This window comes from Mobula birostris, chromosome 3 (genome assembly GCF_030028105.1).
Source record: "Mobula birostris isolate sMobBir1 chromosome 3, sMobBir1.hap1, whole genome shotgun sequence".
Classification (NCBI taxonomy): Eukaryota; Metazoa; Chordata; class Chondrichthyes; order Myliobatiformes; family Myliobatidae; genus Mobula; species Mobula birostris.
The window spans coordinates 169,500,233-169,522,665 of record NC_092372.1 but is presented as its reverse complement, the minus strand read 5'-3'; the positions used below and the strand labels follow the sequence as shown (position 1 = coordinate 169,522,665).

Below are 22,433 nucleotides of genomic sequence, written 5' to 3'. Positions count from 1 at the left end.
GAGTCCATTAGTTGTGGGAACTTTTCAATGATGGGGCAAGTGAGGTTGAGTGAAGCTGTTCTCTGTGATTCAAAGAGTCTTATGGTTAGGGGTAGTAACTGTTCCTGAACCTGGTGGTGTGAGTCTTGAGACTCTTGTACTTTCTTCCTGATGGCAGTATCACGAAGAGTGCATCTTCTGCGCAATGGGGATTCCTGATGATGGAAGTATGTGTGGTAGGAAAGACTTCATTAAAGTCTTCATTAAATGCTTCATTAAAGTCCCTCCTCCCTCGTCTACACTCCAGCCTTTCCTCATGATTCCAAGTATTTGTCCAGTAAATCTTTTGTGAACTGTTTCCAATCCATTTAACAGTCTTCCTTAAAGAAGGCTTCTGCCTTAGTGGACAATTTTATATTTTGCCATGTTTGGATCAATTTGCCAGATCTTTGTACCCTCATTTAACCTGTCTGCATCCCTTTGTAACCTCCCTATGTCCCCTTCTTGAGTTATTTTTCTATCTATCTTTGTGACATCACTAAAGTAGCAACTATCCTCATGGCTGCTACAGCCAAGTTGTTTATATAATTGTAAAGAAATTGTGGTTCAAGCACTGATCACTGTGACATACCATTCAAAACTAGATGACCATTTACACTTAAGCTCTATTTCTTGTTAGCCTTCAGTTTTGTATTCATGCCAAAATATTACCTGTTGCATTATGAGATTTTATTTTCTGTAATAGCACCATACTAAATGCCTTCCAGAGCACTAAGTATAGAGCATCCTCTGGTTTTACTTCTGGGGTGCCTAGGCACGACTCGAGTAGCAGCAGTACTCTCAATGGATAGGATTAAATATTCCTGTTTCCGCCTGATAGAGATAAAAAGCACATCTGCTTCCAAGGTCAAAACAATCAACAAAGATGTCTTAACGTGTTCAAATGAACTATTGCTGCGGTGGAAACAACACCGATGTGGTGGGAAGTGCCCACAGAGGACACCTGGGAGGAAGCGCGGGTGTAGATCAGGGATACAGTGTGTTTAAGGAAACAGGGTTTTAAACTCCCGAAACCAACTATCTTGCTGGCGAACGTGCAGTCTCTGCGTATGTCCTTTGTTTCACAGAATCCTGGTTAACCCCTTCTGTACCGGATACAGTGAACCGTCAGGATAGGTCTATAGAGTCTCTCAAAAGCAGAGAGGGAGGAGTATGCCTCATGATCAACTCTTCTTGGTGCATGAATATATCAGTGCTGTCCCAGGTTTGCTCACCAGACCTGGAATATCTAGCAGTAAAGTGCCGTCCTTTTTACCTACCACGGGAGTTCTCTGGGGTCATTTTGGTAGCGGTATACATTCCACCTCAGGCCAATGTCAGCCAGGCTTCAGATGATCTGCGCAAGGGGATCAACACGCACGAAACAGCGCACCCTAACGCCTTCACCATCGTTTTGGGAGATTTTAACCAGGCCAGTCTGAAAAAATCCCTAAGCAATTACCATCAACAGATCACTTGCAATACCAGAGGATGCAACACACTGGACCATTGTTACACCATCATCAAGAATGCATACCGTGCTATACCACGGCCTCACTTCGGGAAGTCTGATCACCTGGCTGTACTTCTACTCCCTGAGTATAGGCAGAGATTGAAGACTGCAGCATCAGTAGTGAGGACCAAGAAGGTATGGACAGGGGAAGCACAGGAGCACCTACAGGACTTCTTTGAATCGGTGGACTGGACTGTATTCAGGGATTCATCTTCGAACCTGGATGAGTATGCTGCAATTGTTACAGACTTCATTAAAACCTGTGTGGATGAGTGTGTGCCCACAAAGACTTATTGTACATTCCCAAACCAAAAACCGTGGATGAACTAGGAGGTACGTCATCTGCTGTAGGCTAGATCTGTGGCATTCAAGTCTGGGAAACCAGGTCTGTATCAGGAAACCAGGTATGATTTGCAGAGCGCTATTTCAAGGTCAAAGAGACAATTTCAAAGGAGGTTGGAGACAACATCAGATGTACGGCAACTCTAGCAGGGTCTGCAAGACATTACTTCCTACAAAGCGAAACCCAATAGCATGAATGGCAGCAATGCTTCACTGCCAGATGAACTCAATGCCTTCTATGCTCACTTAAAAGGGGAGAACACAACTACAGCTATGATGATCCCTGCTGCACCTGATGACCCTGTGATCTCCATCTCAGAGGCTGATGTTAGACTATCTTTAAAGAGAGTGAACCCTCGCAAGGCAGAAGGTCCCAATGGAGTACCTGGTAAGGCTCTGAAAACCTGTGTCAACCAACTAGCAGGAATATTCAAGGACATTTTCAGCCTCTCACTGCTACGGGCAGAAGTTCCCACTTGATTCAAAAAGGCAACAATCATGCCAGTGACTAAGAAGAATAATGTGGGCTCCCTTAATGACTATTGCCCAGTAGCACTCACATCTACAGTGATGAAATGCTTTGAGAGGTTGGTCATGACTAGACTGAACTCCTGCCTCGACAAGGACCTGGTCCCATTGCAATTTGCCTATCGCCGCAATAGGTCAATGGCAAATGCAATCTCAATGGCTCTCCACAGAAACACCTATGTCAGGATGCTGTTCATCGACTACAGCTCAGCATTTAATACCACCATTCCCACAATCCTGATTGATAAGTTGCAGAACCTGGGTCTCTGTACCTCCCTCTGCAATTGGATCCTCAACTTCATAACTGGAAGACCACAGTCTGTGCAGATTGGTGATAACATATCCTCCTCGCTGATGATCAACACTGGCGCACCTCAGGGGTGTGTGCTTAGCCCACTGCTCTACTCTGTGTATACACATGACTGTGTGGCTGGGCATAGCTCAAATACCATCTAAAAATTTGCTGACGATACAACCCTTGTTGGTAGAATCTCAGATGGAGACGAGAGAGTGTACAGGAGTGAGATATGCCAACTAGTGGAATGGTGCCGTAGCAACAACCTGGCACTCAACGTCAGTAAGATAAAAGAGCTGATTGTGGACTTCAGAAAGGGTAAGACAAAGGAACACATACCAATCCTCATAGAGCAATCAGAAGTGGAGAGAGTGAGCAGCTTCAAGTTCCTGGGTGTCATGATCCCTGAGGATCTAATCTGGTCCCAACATATCGATGTAGTTATAAAGAAGGCAAGACAGCAGATATACTTCATTAGGAGTTTGAAGAGATTTAGCATGTCAACAAATACACTCAAAAACTTCTATAGTTGTACAGTGGAGAGCATTCTGACAGACTGCGTCACTGTCTGGTATGGAGGGGCTACTGCACAGGACCGAAAGAAGCTCCAGAAGGTTGTAAATGTAGTCAGTTCCATCTTGGGTACTATCCTACAAAATACCCAGGATATCTTTAGGGAGCGGTGTCTCAGAAAGTCAGCGTCCGTTATTAAGGACCTCCAGCACCCAGGGCATGCCCTTTTCTCACTGTTACCATCAGGTAGGAGATACAGAAGCCTGAAGGCATACATTCAGTGACTCAGGAACAGCTTCTTCCCCTCTGCCATCCGATTCCTAAATGGACATTGAATCTTTGGGCACTACCTCACTTTCTTTTGATATACAGTGCTTTTGTTTTTGCACATTTTTTAAAAATCTATTCAATATTTGTAATTGATTTACTTGTTTATTATTATTATTTTATTTATTATTATTTTTTCTCTGCTGGATTATATATTGCATTGAACTGCTGCTGCTAAGTTAACAAATTTCACGTCACCTGCCAACGATAATAAACCTGATTCTGATTCTGGTTCCTAACTCTGCACATGTTATTTCAAAAAACTCCAATAAAGTGGTCAAAAACAATTTCCCTTCCATAAAACCACGTTGACTTTGATTAGGTAGAACTTCCTAAAGTGCTCTGTACAACATCTTTAATAATAGTCTTCAATGTTTTTCCAGTGACAGATGTTCAGCTGATATTTTGTCTCCTTCCTATTTCCCTCCAATTTGTTTTTTTTTCTAATCTAATGAAGACTCCAGGGGATGTTGAAAAGTCTAAATCAATTGAATTCTAGGCACTATTTGCCATTGTGAAGATTGTAGTAGTAAAAGAATTAAGAGTCAGGATCAATTAATTTTGTGCCTCTTATTCAGACATTATCAAAATGCATTCTTAAAATTCTTTCAGGGCATCTGAGTACCTAGTTTGAGCCAAAATGTATTACTAACTCTGTTGACATGGTCTGTGTCTAAGTTTGTAGTTAAAATTAAGTTAGGAGACATGGTAAATTATTTTCCTGGAACCAGAAAATTATATACACACATAGACAGATTATCAAAATATCAGTTTGTACTGATATAGCACCTTTAATGCCAAAAATATGATTTATGGATGCAAGGTGCTGCCTGTTACTATTATGAAACATGTTTGATATCAAGGATATAAGGAGCAGGTGACTAAAATCTTGTTCAAAGAGTTAAGAAATAAGGGTGTAGTTAAATGGAGAGAGAAAAGCAACTGAGGAGTTATGAGTTAAGTTAGGAATTCCAGAACTGGGACCTTAGTTACTCCAGGCTGAGTTCCAATAATGAAACAGTAAAATTCAGGGCTGATCAAGAGGACAAAATTAGATGAAATTTGTTTTCCTGGAGAGTTATAGGGCTGGAAGAGATTACGGATATGGGGATAGGTAAGATCATGGAGGGGTTTAAAAACAAGGATAAGAACTCAAAATTGATTAGTCAAAAGCCAGTGAAGGACAGCAAACACTGGTGTGATGGATGAGCAGATCTTTGATTGAGTTAGGACCAGAGCAAGAGAGATCTGGATGACCTCAAACTTCCACAAAGTCATGGAATAGAAACTAACCAGGTTTACCTTAGAATAGTCAACATAAACATGGGCAAGTATTTCAGTAGCAGAATTCCTTAAGAGAGGGCAGTATCAAGTGGTATAGAAGCGAAAAAGGGCAGTATGAAAACAAGATTGCAAGCAGGATACCGTTTGAGAGGTGGAACAAGGCAGGGATACGAACATTCAAAGCAGAAGGAAGAAAGCGCTTGTGTTAAGAATGACCATTGCGTTACCACAAAGGTTTAGACAGGGGACAAGTAGGCAAATAGTCAATAGTTGTCGCAAAGGAATTTTAGTCGGGTTTTCTTCAAAGCCATAAAGCTGAAACAGCTCCAGAGAGTTGTCACACAGAAGTGGATAGAAAATGGAATTTGTATTAAACCATAAGACCATAAGACAAAGGAGCAGAAGTAGGCCATTCGGCCCATCGAGTCTGCTCCGCTTTTTTATCATGAGCTGATCCATTTTATCCTATTTAGTCCCACTGCCCCGCCTTCTCACCATAACCTTTGATGCCCTGGCTACTCAGATACCTATCAATCTCTGCCTTAAATACACCCAATGACTTGGCCTCCACTGCTGCCCGTGGCAACAAATTCCATAGATTCACCACCCTCTGACTAAAAAAATTTCTTCGCATTTCTGTTCTGAAAGGGCGCTCTTCAATCCTGAAGTCATGCCCTCTTGTACTAGACTCCCCCATCATGGGAAACAACTTTGCCACATCCACTCTGTCCATGCCTTTTAACATCCAAAATGTTTCTATGAGGTCTCCCCTCATTCTTCTAAACTCCAAGGAATACAGTCCAAGAGCAGACAAACGTTCCTCATATGTTAACCCTCTCATTCCCGGAATCATTCTAGTGAATCTTCTCTGTACCCTCTCCAACGTCAGCACATCCTTTCTTAAATAAGGAGACCAAAACTGTCCACAGTACTCCAAGTGAGGTCTCACCAGCGCCTTATAGAGCCTCAACATCACATCCCTGCTCCTATACTCTATTCCTCTAGAAATGAATGCCAACATTGCATTCGCCTTCTTCACTACTGACTCAACCTGAAGGTTAACTTTAAGGGAATCCTGTACGAGGACTCCCAAGTCCCGTTGCATCTCAGAACTTTGAATTGTTTCCCCATTTAAATAATAGTCTGCCCGTTTATTTTTTCTGCCAAAGTGCATAACCATACACTTTCCAACATTGAACTTCATTTGCCACTTCTCTGCCCATTCTTCCAATCTATTCAAGTCTCTCTGCAGACTCTCTGTTTTCTCAGCACTACTGGCCCCTCCACCTATCTTCGTATCGTCAGCAAACTTAGTCACAAAGCCATCTATTCCATAATCCAAATCGTTGATGTACAATGTAAAAAGAAGCGGCCCCAACACTGATCCCTGTGGAACACCACTGGTAACCGGCAGCCAACCAGAATAGAATCCCTTTATTCCCACTCTCTGTTTCCTGCCAATCAGCCAACGCTCTATCCACATATATAACTTTCCTGTAATTCCATGGGCTCTTATCTTGTTTAGCAGCCTCATGTGTGGCACCTTGTCAAAGGCCTTCTGAAAATCCAAATATACAACATCCACTGCATCTCCCTTGTCTAGCCTACTGGTAATTTCCTCAAAAAATTGTAATAGGTTTGTCAGGCAGGATTTTCCTTTAAGGAATCCATGCTGAGTTCTGCCTATCTTGTATTCTGTAGTAAAGACAATGGGTGAGGTTTGTTAAAATAAATAAATGAATGAATGAATGGTATTCTCCACCTAACCATAATTAAGATTTTCTAAATAAAATTTACTGCTGGATGTTGCACGGAGAATATTATGACACAAGCAATGAAAGAATCACAAAGGATATGTCATTGGCCAGCTGGAGGTCATCATTTTAAATCAGGGAAGCTCGAGGTAGTTGATGGGGTTATTTCATTTTTAGTGACTGATCACATTTATTTATGATGGAGGGTTTAAGAGCTATAATTGCATTCCAGCTTCATCCTAGATTAGTGAGGAGTTTGGCAGAGATATTTGTGGCCTTAAATTGTTTTATTTGATCCAGCCATAATGATTAGCTGAACAATGGTTGAAAAGGAATCAATGAAGGCATTTTGGTGAGCCAACTATAATGCTACTTCACTTGTTGATAGGTTGAAGGCTATGCAGACAGAATATAAGGCATTACACCTCCACCCACTACCCCTCACATGGTCTCACCTATTACCTGCCACTTTGCACCCCCTCCCCCACCTTCTCTTTCTTGTTCTGCCCCCTTTTTAGTTTTTTTTCGGGGTCTATGCGCAAAATGTCAGCAGTTTATTCCTGTCAATAGATACTGCCTGACTTGCTGAGTTCCTCCAGCATCTTGTGTGTGTTGTGCTCAAGATTTTCCAGCATCTGCAGAATCTCTTGTGTTGATGGAATCAGGAAATATTTCTTCCTCACAATGCTAGAGAACCAAAACTTTCAAACTTGATATTCTTAGCATGTCGTTATGTATGAATAATCTAGAATTTGAATTTCTTTTATGTAATGTTTGCTTTGGTGGCATGCTCAGCATTTACTATCTGCTTTTCATTGTCTTAAGAGGATATTGGGGCATGGTGCATCCTTGAACTCCTGTAATTCACAGATGCTGGAAATACTGAGCAACACACCAAATGCTGGAGGAACTCAGCAAGTCAGGCAGCATCTACAGAGGGAGATAATCAGTCAGTACCTCAGGCCGAGACATTGACTGTTTGCTTCCTTCCATAGCTGCTGCCTGACCTGCTGAGTTGCTTTGTCCTTTTAGAAGGCCAAAAACTTGGTAGTCTCTGGAACATATCTTTTAAATGTCAGATACTGGAGCCATTTATGGAGATATTCTCAGAATGCCATTCAAGTAGAGTTTTTGTTATCTATAGGGTTGCCGGACCACCAGTTATTGCCCATCTTTAAATGGGCATGAACCAACTGGGCACTTAGGTTCTCTAAACGGGGCACAAAGAGAAACCAAGTTAAAAATCAACCACATTGGTCTCAAATCAGATACAAGTCTGCTGTGTAAATTCCTTTTCCTAATGGACCTAATGGTGTTTTACCACAACTCCATACCAGCATTATTGAGACCAGATATTTAATTCCAGTGTTTTCAATTCCAGTAATTTCATTTAAAATTTATAGTGGGGTCTAAATATGCATCTCCTGATCTATGAAGTATAGTAAGTGTTGTGAATGGTATTAAATATCTGAAGTGTTATGGAAGTACATTTATATATGCATTTGGAAGTATTCTATCATAGAGTAATACACACAGGATGCTGGAGGAGGTCAGTAGCTCAGGCAGCGTCTTTGGAAATAAAACAACAGTCGATGTTTTGCGCCAGACTCTTCATCAGACTAATTGAACTCCTAGTTTTTACTTTGTAGCTTAAGGATGTCAGAGATGAGATTTTCATTGCAGGTTGAAAGCTATTGGCCTGTTTTTATATTTATATAAAACTGTCCAGTAGTTTCTTGTCAATGGTAATACTCAGTTTATTGATAGCATATGATTGATGTCATTGAATGTCAACACAAGTTGGTGGAGATGGGCATTTGATGGCACTTAAATGGCAACAAATTGTTTAATTGTCCATGGAAGCGTGAAGATGGCTGAACAGTTTGCAATCATCAGTTAACGTCTCCACTAAAGACCTTATGACTTAGAAAGTATTGTTTACCAAGGAGCTGAAAAGAGTAGGACATAAAGCATGAGCTCATCAGTCAAATCCAAACAGCTAGTTATTAAGGAATAAGCGCCACTTTCTTTGGTTGTCACCTTCGGGTGTCATGACACCCTTCATCCCTTTCTGATTATTGAGAGTAGACAGGAGAGCTATTAATTTGTTGCTGCTTGGTCCCTTTTTTTGAGAATCAGCTGTGGTTCGGCTAGTTACATTCTTACCTGAGTCAGATTCCTGCTTTGCCATTCTAGCAACTTTGGCACAAAAATCTAGGCTAACTCTGCAATACAGTACAAAAGAAGTGTTGTCTCTCTAATGCAGTGTTAAACCAAAGCCCTTTCTGACTTCCCATTTGGATGTTAAAAATCTCACGTCTTCACTCAGAGAACAAGCCAAGCCTTGACCAATTATGTTTCTCACTGGGTGCTTTTCAGCTCTGTTGAGTGGATGTCAGTGCTGTAACTGACTAACAGTTTTGCTGGAGGTGCAGCTAGTTCTAGGGCACAAACATGGAGCACTACAAATGGGATGCTCTAGGGCCCATAGCCTTTGCTGTATTCAGTGTGCTCAACTGCTTCTCGAAGCAAGGGCTGAACCAAATTAGCTGAAGGCTGGTTTTAGGCCCGGATATATCCACTCATCACTTGTGTTTGAAGATGAATGCAAATATTTCTGCCAGTACTGTCATGGGCAGGTGCTTCTGAGTCACTAGGTTGGTGAGTGTAAGACTATGTCGGTTTTCCCTCACAGTCTGGCAGCAGTGACCTCCAGCAGTTTGCCAGCTTCGCCTGGAGTGGTTCTAAAAGGCTACACTTGCTGATGGATCTTTTCACCACTGCATGCTTTGTGCTTATACAACCTTTGGTTCCAAGGTATCCAGAGCAACGATTAGTGACTTATCAGCTGAGGGCCAGAGATAATGGGAAGAAGGTTTCATGTAGTCTACAATCATTTGTTGAGGACTTCCCAGCCCCATCACTCCTTGAGTGTAAACAGTCATCTCTGCTTGGGCTGTCAGATTTATGAGGCATGAAGAACCAATGGTAGAGAGCTTGAACTCCAGCTGAATGCAAGAAATAGTCTGCCTTTGTGATTTGCTCAAACTCTCACATGGCCCCAATCTGGTTTTACTTGGACACACATCAAAGTTGCTGGTGAACGTTCACCAGCAACTTTGGTGTGTGTTGCTTGAATTTCCAGCATCTGCAGAATTCCTGTTGTTCTGGTTTTACTTGGTATGTTTTTGTATTTGATGAATCTGAAGCCAGTTACCACATTCATTACCAATTGTTCATTATACAATTTTACAGCTACGTACAATTTTACAATTGTACAGCTATGATATGCTGGGCCATTTCAGATGACAGTAGAGGGTCAGCACATGGCTATAGAGTTTTGAATCAAATAAAGGCCATATTGTGTGAGTACAGCAAATTTTACTTCCAAAAGGACAAGGATGAAATATAGTAAAACAACAATCATTTGTTAATCAATTGATTGCAAATCACAGTGATTCAGGACTTGGTTCACCAGGTATTTAGGAGCCGAGAGGTAATGCTGCAGCTATATAGGACCCTGGTCAGACCCCACTTGGAGTACTGTGCTCAGTTCTGGTCACCTCACTACAGAAATGATGTGGAAGCCATAGAAAGGGTGCAGAGAAGATTTACAAGGATGTTGCCTGGATTGGGGAGCATGCTTTATGCGAATAGGTTGAGTAAACTTGGCCTTTTCTCCTTGGAGAGACGGAGGATGAGAGGTGACCTGATAGAGGTGTATAAGATGATAAGAAGAGGCATTGATCGTGTGGATAGTCAGAGGCTTTTTCCCAGGGCTGAAATGGCTGCCACAAGAGGACACAGGTTTAAGGTGCTGGGGAGTAGGCACAGAGGAGATGTCAAGGGTAAGTTTTTTACTCAGAGAGAGGTGAATGCATGGAATGGACTGCCGGCAATGGTGATGGAGGCGGATACGATGGGGTATTTGAAGAGACTTTTAGATAGGTACATGGAGCTTAGTAAAATAGAGGGCTGTAGGTAAGCCTAGTAATTTCTAAGGTAGGGACATGTTCAGCACAACTCTGTGGGCCAAAGGGCCTGTATTGTGCTGTAGGTTTTCTATGTACTTATTCCTGTGTTCATTTTAATATTCCAGACCATAGTTCCTGCACAGCCTTAAACGCCAGAGTTCTGATTCCTGTACTCTTTATAACACACTGGGATTCTGATTGCCATATTTTCTTGGATAGAGTATGGCTTTGCTTCCTATGATCCCATTAAACTCACTGGGTTTCCTATTCTGGTGCTCCCTTTAACCTTATAGTATTTGCTTGAAAATTTGTTGTACTACTATGTAGACCCTCTGTTGGCCAGGGTTAACCATGGATATTGCAACCTAGCTGTTTAGGTGGTCAATATGAGAGCCAGGGCAGTGCAATATGGAGAGCAAGTTGTTGCCCATATAGCAGGATTCCCCTCTCTATGGAGCTGATGAATGGCAGAGACCAATACAGTTTGGCACCAGTGGCATCGCAGAAGTTGCCTATCAGCACTGAATTCAACGTAGGGCTGCCTTAGGGACTCCAGCTTTGGATTTTTCTTCAGGGTTTACTCCCGAAACTTTCCTTCCCCATGAGTAGGTATAGCCACAAGGCAGCAAAGGTTTTGGATCAGAGCTTTCTTTCTCCTAGATAAGCTGCCAACCACAGCTGACAAACCCCATCTCCCCAAAGTGACTAGTTTTAAAGTGTCAGTAGTCTGCCTCTGCCCATCCTCCATTTAGTAGAAACGGTTCTACCAAGTTTTATAGCTAAGCTGTACATGAAGGCTAGAAGCCGGACTGGACTTGGTTGTCAAAGGCTACGCCATTGGGAGGATTTTGTAGGGAGTCGGAGCTTACCTTCACTATCCTCCCCCTCCCCCCCCACCCCAGCCCACCCTAGGCTATGACAACCTTCAGGAACTGTTGCTCTGTAACAGTTACAAAAAGTGAATTAAGATAGTGTTGGAGTATTAAGTGGGCCACCATCCAATGGTTACCAAAGCCAACCCATCTAGCACCAGCAAAGTTGTGGGCAGGTTGGATTCTGGATGGGTTTTTACTGTTCTGTGTGAGTTTATACTGTACTCAGTATGCCCTCTGTTCTGGTACTCACTTTAACCTTATTGAGCTGGATAGGAAATTTGTGCTAGATTCATATTCACCATTAATGATAGTAAAGCTCTCTTATATTCTAGATTTGTTTAATTATTTAATTTTAAATATTCTTGCTGCTTTGTTGGGTCTGCATTCTAAAGACTGCACCGACCGTCTATTCTATTCTCCTCACATTTATATGTTGAGGGATATGAAATTAAGAAGAGTAGTAAGGACAGGTGAAGTAAGTGTTGAACAAAGCTGAGTGGAAAAGTATTGATGCTCATCATTGTTGTTCTTATAAAATTATTAAACATGTTCCTACATTAAAAGCAATCCACATGCATATGACAGAGACAAGAAAAACTTGTGGCCAAATTTTGAATGAGACCATGCTGGATGAACTGGCTCCATGTAAAAAAAAAAGGAGTTGTGAAGTATTCTTGAGTAATTTGTTGTTAATATCCCCTTGTATATTAAAGAACTGAAGGAATACCATGTCATTTTAAAGGAATCAATTCACTCTTGGATGTTGGTAACTACCAATTACAGTGTTTGCTTTCCTTACAATTTTGCAACTTTCAATAGTACTAGGTCTTAGCCTATGATTAATTTGAGTTCTCTAGGTGCTAGCCTGGTCTACCAGGTTGTTGTCCCAAGGATACAGATGTTGGAGACTAGTACTGAAACTCCACCCTCTCCTGAACCAGCTCCCTGTAGATCTTCAGCAAACCATCAGCAAATTTAATAGAATCTCAGTAATTTATTACTGAGAATAATTACTTTGACATTGAAATCTAGTTTCAAGAATTACAACCACACTTCAAGGAAGGTGTTGACTGCCTGCCAAAGAGATTAGATTCTTTTGAATGCATGGCCAGACCAGCAATCATGTAATACTGAAGCATAAGAGTTAACTTTTCTGGCCTCCAGCTGTCAATGTTGTGACAGCTTCATAGTTGAACCACCAATTCTTCAATTCCCAATGTAGGTTAAAGTTGGGAGACTTAATATTTAGATAGCATATTTCGAATGCAGTGGTTAAAGGTTTCACTATACACAACAAAAGAAAATGAATTGTAAATAATTAAATATGCCATTTTGATTTTGATTACTTTATTCCACTAATCACTGTTGAGGACAGACTGTACATTGTGCATTCTGTAAGTTATTTTCTAGGGAGGAGGATAATTCTCCTTTGAGGGGATGTATTAATTATACAATCCGTTGAACTGGGTGCTCTTCTGTTGTCTGGCCTCCTGAAAGGAATTATTGAACCTGGATTTACATCACGGTTATTAATGGCCTCACAATTGTCCTATGAATGCCTTTTATTAAGATGTATAAGCTTTGTGTGATGTTTTCATTTGTAGCTCTGCACTTCTGTCAAATGTGTCATGCAGTAGAACAAGCATTTGAAATTAAAAGGATAAGTGGTTATAGTGTTAAATAATATAATTTATTGCTAATCTTGAAAAGTTCCTCAACATAAGATTTAAAGATTTTTTAAATGAATAATACAGTAGGTGAAAGCATTTGATATTTATAGAATTATAAGTATTTCAGTAAAAAATTCTATCATTTTGTTATTGAACTGCTATCAACTGTAATTGGTTGCTCTTGGTATTTTGAAAGTTCCTGCTTTACAGCAACATTTAATTCCTCTTAAATATTATGATTGGTGTAAATTTTCCCCTAATTAACTGTTTGCTTGGAAGTATAATCCTCATCTCTCACAGCAGCAATATACTTAATCCTGCACTGGTGTCCGTCTGTTACTTGTTATTTCACCAAGTTTCACTATTTACCACTTAGGCCCTTTCTTGACTTTGGACCTTTCTCTTAGCACTGCTGTTTTATTCCAGAAAATACATCTTAGTGTTTGAGGAATATTCTTATAATAATGTCTGCTCTGATGTACAACATACTGTGATGTTGTACCAACAAATTTACTTTACATTTTCTACTCAATGCTGGTAATTCTCCTGTGCAGGATTGCACAGAACACTAATTGTCAACTGCCAATATCTTTTCAGTTCTTTCATTATCTAACAAATAGCCCATTTTTAAAATAATGAACAGTTGTGTTTACTTTTACAATGTCCTTTTTGGACCTATGATCTGTTTGTTTCTCTTCCATCTCTGAGAAATTTACTTTTTATTTCCATTCCTTCTGGAAGGTGTTCTATTCATGTCTTGTCCGTGATAAGCACTGGATAAGGAAAAAAGACGAGTGAAAAGGACGGAGGTAGAGATTAGCTGTGATCTACTAAAATAGCATAAAGGGCTCAATAGCATATTCCTCTTTTATTAATTGCACCTACCACATTCCTGTCATTACCTAAATTTGTCAGTGTTCTCCTACAATATCTCAGATTAACCTTACAGCTTAATATTGATTTCATCTTTTGCCTATTCATATCCCTTTCTAAGTGTCCCAATCATTGCAGTTGTATATACTTCCCCTACCTACCTGGCAGGGTGTTCCTAGCATCTGCCACTCTGTGTTAAAAAAAATTCGCCTTGTAGATCTCCTTTAAACTTTCCCCGCTCCTCGCCTTAAAGAGCTGCCCCCTACTGTTTGATATGTCCGACTTGGGAAAAGGGCTCTGACTATCCACCCTATCGATGCCTCTAATAATTTTATATACAGTACTTCTGTCTGGTCTCCCCTCAGACTGCAATGAACCAGAGAAAACAATTCAAGTTTGTCCATCTTCTCCTTATGGTTAATACTCTCCAATCTAAGCAATGTCCATGTGAACCTTTCTTGCACCTTCTCCTTCCTGCAATGTGGCAACCAGAGCTGCACACAACTTCAACTGTAGTCTAACCGAAGTTTTATACAGCTGCATCGTGATTTGCCAGCTTTTATACTCAATGTTCTGATTAATGAAGGCAAGCATGCTTTGCTACCTTATCCATTTGTTTTGCCGCTCTTGGGGAGCAATGGACTTGCACCCCAAGATTCCTCTATTCATCAGTACTCCTAAGGGTCCTGCCATCTATTGTACTGTATATTTTCCTTTGGCATTTGACCTTCCAATGTGTAACACCTTACACTTGTCTGTATTAAACTCTGAAGTTCAAAGTAGATTTATTATCAAAGTACATGTATGTCACCATATACAACGCAGAGATTTATTTTCCTGTGGGCATACTCAATAAATCCATAATAGAATTAATGAACACCTCACTAACTTGGGCGATCCAACCAGTGTGAAAAAGACAACAGACTGTGCAAATAAAAAAGAAAGATAGATAGATAGATAAATAAATAAATAAATAAGCAAGCAAGCAATAAATATCATGAACACGAGATGAAGAGTCCTTGAAAGTGAATCCATTGGCTGTGGGAATATTTCAATTTTGGGGCAAGTGAAGTTAACTCTTTTGGTTCAAGATCCTGATGGTCGGGGGTAATTACTGTTACTGAACCTGGTGGTGAGAGTCCTAAGGCTGCTGTACCTTCTTCCTGATGTAGGCAGTAGGAAGAGAGCTTGCCCTGGATGGTGGGGGTCCATGATGATGGATGCTGCTTCCTGAGACAACGTTTCATGTAGGTGTGCTCAGTGGTGGGGAGAATTTTACTCACACAACACTCACAAAATGTTGGAGGAACTCAGCAAGCCAGGCAGTATCTATGGATAGAGGATATATAAACACTCCATTCTGATGTTAATTCTGTTAAGCTGAATCTCCTCAGGACTGCAGTAATTTTGTCACTGCCTCTGGCTGTCAGGCTCCAAGCCTGAGTTACAAAATGTCTTGGTTGAATTGCAGTTTCATGATAAGCATTAGAAAGACTGACACCATTATCTTCAGTCCTCATCCACATAAATGTTTTCATTCCTTTCCCTCTGCATCAGCTGGACAAGAGTTTAAATTACCTTCAAACTTAAACTTATCCCCTGTCTCCATAACGTCACTGGTCAACCTACATCTCTGTAACATCACCCTTGTCAACCATTGTCATAAATTTTCTATAATTTATGATGCCTACAACTACAGCACCCCTTATGGTGGGATTACACTTCTTAAACCCAAGATGATTTTTCCTCATTCAAAACTCCGCTCATATTATTTCATCTTTAATCCCAATTGCGCTGATCCATGACTTTCCTTGCTGAACTACATTGACAAAAGTTCCTTCATAGTTCAAATATAAAATGTTTACCCTTGTTTCAAGTAGCTCAGTAACCTCACTCTTCCACATCTTTGTAATCTCTTAAGCATTACCACAACCCCAAAATGGCCCTGTCCCCATCACTAACATAACACCCAACACCTGACTCCACACTCCTGTACAGCATTCCAATCCACTATCACCTCGTCTGCACCAGCTTCTTAAGTCAATCCCTCTGGAATTCCTTTCATAAATATTGGTCTTTTGCTATATTTTTTTCCTGTTTTAATATCCTTCTTGAAGCAATTCTCTGAGCAAGCTGTACTTTTGTTTTAGTATTTCCTTTGGATCCTTTCCTTATCCATTGAAGAAGTACTTAGGTTGGTTCTGCTACATTGAAGTTTATTTCCTATATAATGCGCTCTGTTATTCTCCTTGTAATTTTGAAAAACTTCTCTTTACTAAAACTATATGATGGAACTTGACAAAATATTGGGAAACAGAAAACTCAGCTGGACATTATACATCTTAACAAGTAATTATTGCTGAGGACATTGATCTCTGCTCAGTAGTTCACAGAAAGTCACTCATTCTATAAACATTTAAAATAGAAATGTTAACTTTTAAAACCTACATTTGGCCTTAAATATTAAGTTTATTTTTCTATTCCTTTCCTATTCTGTAATGTTGTTTATTACAAACAATTTTAAGTTTTTTTCTGATGTTGGAATAGTTCTGTAGTTGAACTCATCTGAAATAAAACCAGGCCAGTTGGGAATATCAACTGATGAAGTTACACTATGCAACTACTGTCATCCTGACGTCTGTACCCAGTTCTGGGTACCGTACGATCATAAGATTGTTGAAATCTTACAGTGGATCCCAATCTAATAGATTTTTTCTGCAGTCTTTCCCCGATTTTCAACCTTGGCATTCTTTCCCAGACTAATGCCGAGAATCAAACATGCTTTTCCATCTATGTTGTTGGTCTCCAAATGCCTGATCTACAAAGATAATGAGAAACTGAAAATAATCAAATTTTACAAGACTGCATCTGAAAGAGAATGCAGTGATACAGCAGCTTAGCCTTTCTTTTGTTTGAGAATATGTCACCCTTTCATTTAACTACATGATTTTAGTTTCTCCTTATCTGAGCTTGACTTGTGTCCATATGACATTTGGAGAGCATCTACAACTTCTGTACTGTTTTGTGTGGGACTGATTGCAAAACTGGGGGGAGGTGCAGAATAGATTTACTAGAATGTAATCCTGTGTAAAATCTTAACAAATGTCCTATAGGGTGACCAAAACTGGTTGCAGTCTTCTTGATTGAAGCAATTAGCGTGATATTATTTCCACCCAGATACTCCCAATTGGCCTGGTGTTCTTCCAAATGAATTCAACGAGAGACTTATTTCAGCATCAGAAAAACACACTAAAAGGACTTTGGAGGTAATGTTGCAGGGATGGAATGAGAATCTGTTCATAATAAATGTCAAATGTTCTGCAACTTGTTTGATTCCTCAAGTGTTTTCATTATGGAAACACAGAACAATTGGTCTAAGACTCAGTATTCTGAAATTTCCCTTTGGGACAGAGTAAATCTCTGAAGGCACATTCCTGAGGAAATTCAGCTGTCTAGCCAGATCATAAAATATTCTGGTTTGTCTATCAAGATTTTTTGGGCTGGTGTTCATTTATTGCTCTGTTCTTATATGAAAAAATATTTACTTTCTTCAGAATTTTTAAATTCTAATCATAGCAAACTTAACTTTGTTTGGAATATTTCAACTTCACTATTGGTTGTTGCTTGATGTTGAACAATTAGCAATAATTCCAAGTTGCAGTGAATCAGTATTGCAGGGATTAAATCCTGAAATATGAGCACAAATTTAGGCTAGTTCTACAGAATTGCACCAAATAAAACTTTTTAACCAGTATCAGAAAATAGATCAAACATCTCCTTTTCCAACTGGGCACATTGCAGCCTTCCCAATTCAGCAGTGAGTTCAATAATTTCAGATAATCAGCAATTGCAAGTTCTGTATTTCTTATTTTCAGCATTCATGGCTTTTTCTAATGAGGATCTAAGGTATTACTTGGCTTCTCCGATTTACTTCTCTTTGAATTTACCTTCCTCTAATCCCTTTACCATCTTCTTTCCCATGTTTACAATCACTCAAAGGTTCAAAGTGTGCATGTACAATACAACTCTGATATTTGTCTTCTTCAGATAGCCATAAAATACAGAAAGACCATACTCTCCTCAGCATGAAAAGAAAAAGAAACAAAGCTTGCAAACACCAAAATCCCCCACCCCTTCCCCACAGAAAAAAGTGACAAAAGCAACAAATTCCCAACCCCTTCCGTGCAGAAAAAAACAGCAACAATAACAATCACCGACCCCCTCAGTCGCATAAAAGAACAGCGACAGTATCATCAAAATCCATGGCACCCCCCTACACACACAAAGAACTAACAGATCACCCACCCGCCAATTGGCCACAAGAAATAAAATGCTGAAAAACCAAAGGAGACTGATATAAAGTACAATCCAATCACATAAATCTCAGAATATCAAGTAGTCCTTCCGTGACTCAGAACTCACACCCGGTGGCCTCCATTGGAAGCAATTGCTGACCAGGTACTAACACCGCCCGCTCCCTTTTGTCATTTAACTTTTCATGCCTACCTCCTCATCGCAAGTCTTCCTATGTTTTGTTTCTCCCATTTCCCACAATTTAAAACATATTTCACCTCTAATTTTTCCCAGAATTGATACGAAGTTTGCAGCCTGAAGTACTAAACCTGGACCAATTAACTAATCACAATATTGTTGATTTGTTTCAAATTTCCAACATCATCTTTTTTTTTCTTGGATCAGAAAAGGGATTTTACCTTAGAATTCAGTCAGATATTCTTAGAGCTTTCTGTCTCCAATTTAGAGCTGTTCCTCAATAAGCCCCAGTGAAAAGATGTGACTGCAGTGGAGAGGCTGAAATTTAGAAGAAATGGCCAAGAATAGAAAATTGTATTAATGAGGAAAAACTGGATGAGTTTAGGCTGTTTACTATGGAAAAGAGAAAGTTGAGGGGAGACATAACTGAGGTGCATAAATTATGGGGTGACTGCACTAGAATAAATCGAACCAGATCTCAAAGACATGGACTTAAAATAATTGGTAGAGCAATTAGTGGGAAAACAAATTTCAAAGTTTTCACTTTTAAACTAGAGTGATGGCTCTGGAACTCAGCTTCTGAAAGGATGTTGGAGGCAAAAGCTTTTAAAAATGGCCATTAATGACCTGTATGCCTATTAAGCTAGTGCTGGAAGGCAAAATTAGTTTAAATAGCTCCTTTCTATCTACCATTGACATAATGGGCCAAATGTCCTCTTTCGTCTGTGTCATGAATTTTCTATGATTCTGTGAGTTCCAGATTTTGTGAACCTGCATGCAACAATGAACTTCATTTTGAGGACCTGCAGTCTGTTTTAGCTTCGTGCAAACTAACTTTAAATAATACTAAATAGTTACAATCTTGTTACCTGCAGAAGTATGTAACCATTGGGTTCCCTGGTCAGTGCTAGCTGCCAGACAGGAATCGTATAAATAAACAAGCAGCATGAAGCAACATCTTAAGCCCATAATCATTATTGGAGTTGACAAAAAAAACTGGAAATCTGAAAGAAAAACAGAAGGTGCTGGAAACAGCAGGTCTGATGAAGTGTATCAGGCCTGAAATATTAACTTTGTTTCTCTATCTACTGATACTGCCTGACCTGTAGAAAATATTTCCAGCATTTTCTCTTTCTACATTTTCCTTTTTATATGTTATCTAACTCATTTATCTATATCACAGTCATAAGTATACTGCAAACAAGCACTTTAAGCTCTAAAATGTTTCAGGAGATTCTAAGAAATTGAAAGATTCTCTATAAATCTAAGTCTTGTATTTAAGTACCATGCTGTATGATTGCTTGCTCTCTGGTATATTTTGTGAAGTTATATTTTCACTTCATTCACAAGGGATGGCTATGTGAGCTTCTGCGTTGGAAAGAAGACCCTTCACCAGACAATCGGACTCTTTGGGAAAACTTATCAATGATTAGGAGGTTCTTGAGCCTTCCTCAGGCTGAGAGAGATACCATTTACGAGCAGGAAAGCAATGTGCTTCATCATCATGGAGACCGACCATCTCACATCATGCATGTTTCTGCAGAACCAGTTCAGGTTGGTATACCTTGTACAATTGCAGCATATAGTTCGACAAATTAAGAGGGATATCATATAAAGGTAGTTTTTTTTTCATGAAGGTTGCTTGTGTATCCTTATGAGGCTCACTATTTCAGGTAAATATCTTTGTGTAGAAATCATTGGTAATATACTGAATTTCTATTTAACAAACGAGTCTCTAAAAACATGCCATTACACTTTGCATGAGTATTAATTGTATCTGTACCAAATTTTCTTGATTGTTATTTAAAATGTAACCATATACTAAGGTGCAATGGCAAATTGGGATTACTGATTATTTTGTGCCTACAGCCGCAACCAGCAGCGCCACGACTTGCACCAAAACAGCCAACGTCAACACCAGCAGAAGCAGAAGATGAGAGTCGCCACAAGCCCAGGTCTCGCACTAAGATTTCCGTAGAAGCCCTGGGCATCTTGCAGAGCTTTATACAGGATGTGGGTTTGTATCCTGATGAAGAGGCAATTCAGACTCTGTCAGCTCAACTTGACCTGCCCAAGTATACAATTATCAAGTTCTTTCAGAACCAACGCTATCATCTAAAGCATCATGGCAAACTGAAAGACCATGCAGGTCTGGAGGTAGATGTGGCAGAGTATGAAAAAGAGGAGTTGCTGGAGGACTCTGAGGACTCAGAAGAAAGTGAGGGAGGCAAAAGTTCGAAAGAAATATATTCGGTTAAAGTAGAAGAGACCTTACCAGGAGAAGGGACTACAAATAACCTAGATTCTGATCAGGAGCCAAAAGACTGACCCTGATATCACAAAAGCTTCTTTTTGAAACTGTGCCACTGATGTATAATTATTTGAAAAAAAATCATCTTGTTCCCTGCATTATTCATCAGAAAGACCAATTTGTCTTTACAAACTTGCACAAAAAACTGATAAAGAATCCCATTGAAAGACTGAACAATTCTCTTGTGGATAATGCAGACTGCACTAGAAATTTTCACTTTGTTCAAGCAAACTAACAGCTACATATGAAGCATTTGGGATTGCCTTGAACATTTTTGTAACTGCTGTTTACTGATTAGTGGCAGTTTCTGTACAAAGTACCAAGAGAGGAAACTGGTACTGTCTCATGTTTGTAACTGTATTGGCTGTCAGACGTAAATTGCTGATTCAGGAGCTTTCCACCAATAATCACAGATTAACCAGTTCTGAATGGATAAAACACTCCGGATTCAGTTCTCCATTAAACCAGTCTATGTTTTGCTACTCACACGAAAAATCTGGCCTTTTAGAAATAACAAATTTGTGAATGAGGAAACTTCGTGCTTATCTATATATTGCAAAAGTTACAAATAAAAGGAAGAAACTGCTCACTGCAAAATGCAGTGTTAATGGAAAATATGCCAATAATTGCCTTGTGTAATATGGCACTGCCATCATTCAATTATTCTGCAAGAGAGCAATCACTGTAACTTTGAGTCTTGTCATTACCTGATTTTAAAATGTGAAACACGACTTTTTTTTGAGAAAAAATTGTGTAATTTAGACTATTTATTTTCGGAAAACTTAGCCTCATGATGTAATTAATTTTTTGAAGTTTCTGTTACATGTAACATTGTGCTTTTTCATACTGACTTTTTCTATTTATAAATGTGTTTTGATGGGCAGTGATACAAAGTGTCTTAAAAGTTTCAATTGAAAAATTGTGCTTTAAAATTTGCCTAAAACTGCTGTATGTTATCAAAGCAATTCATACCATGGGCTTCACTCTTTATGGTGTATGCAATTTTCTATATTAATGTTAAACCATCATGCAAAGGAACATAGGTCAATAAAATAAAATACATTAGATAACTTATAAAATTAACACAAAAATAGATGTTTTGCAATGTGTCTTCCTTCAGTTTACAATGGATTGAAGCTTTTTTCAGTATAAATTTCTGTAAGAAGATTACGTGTATCTGTTTCTCTGAGTTATCTTGCTATGTGGAACTATGAGATCACAAATTATTTTGTTAAATCTGACCATGTTTTTTTAAAGCATATCACGGTTTTTCTTTATGCAAAAATGTTCAGAAGGGGATGGTTATTAATTGTTAATCGCACAATTAAACTATCTTTGTATAATAACAAAGCATATTTATTGCATCTTTCTTCATTATTTATTATATTTTAAGTGTAATTGTTTGTTTACACATGTTCTGCTGTTCTGTGTCAATCTTTGTGTGTTTACATTGTTTTATCCCCTAACATAACTAATTGAAAGAATACTTCCATCTTAAAATAATGTTACACAGTAAGTATATAATGCACTTCCAAAGCTTGAGGCGTTTCTAAATCTGACTGCAGGATCAGTCCACAAAAAGAGAAATTCAGACCGTGGACTCAAGCTGATGCTAATTAAGGATAACAAATTTTACTGAGTGTTGACTGCAAATCAAGGTTCGAT

General features: G+C 39.4%; 1 protein-coding gene across 9 annotated transcripts in view; it reads left to right on the top strand.

The window, feature by feature from the left end:
• LOC140195411 (DNA-binding protein SATB1-like) overlaps positions 1–22,062 on the top strand; it is a 157,949-nt gene extending 135,887 nt beyond the window's left edge. For all 9 annotated transcript variants that reach the window (XM_072253662.1, XM_072253658.1, XM_072253661.1 and 6 more), the window contains 2 exons: positions 19,808–20,011; positions 20,327–22,062. In XM_072253662.1, the coding sequence (XP_072109763.1) occupies positions 19,808–20,011; positions 20,327–20,785 (663 nt within the window). In that variant the 3' untranslated portion in view covers positions 20,786–22,062. The remainder of the gene's footprint in view (positions 1–19,807; positions 20,012–20,326) is intronic.
• The last annotated feature ends 371 nt before the right edge of the window (positions 22,063–22,433 follow it).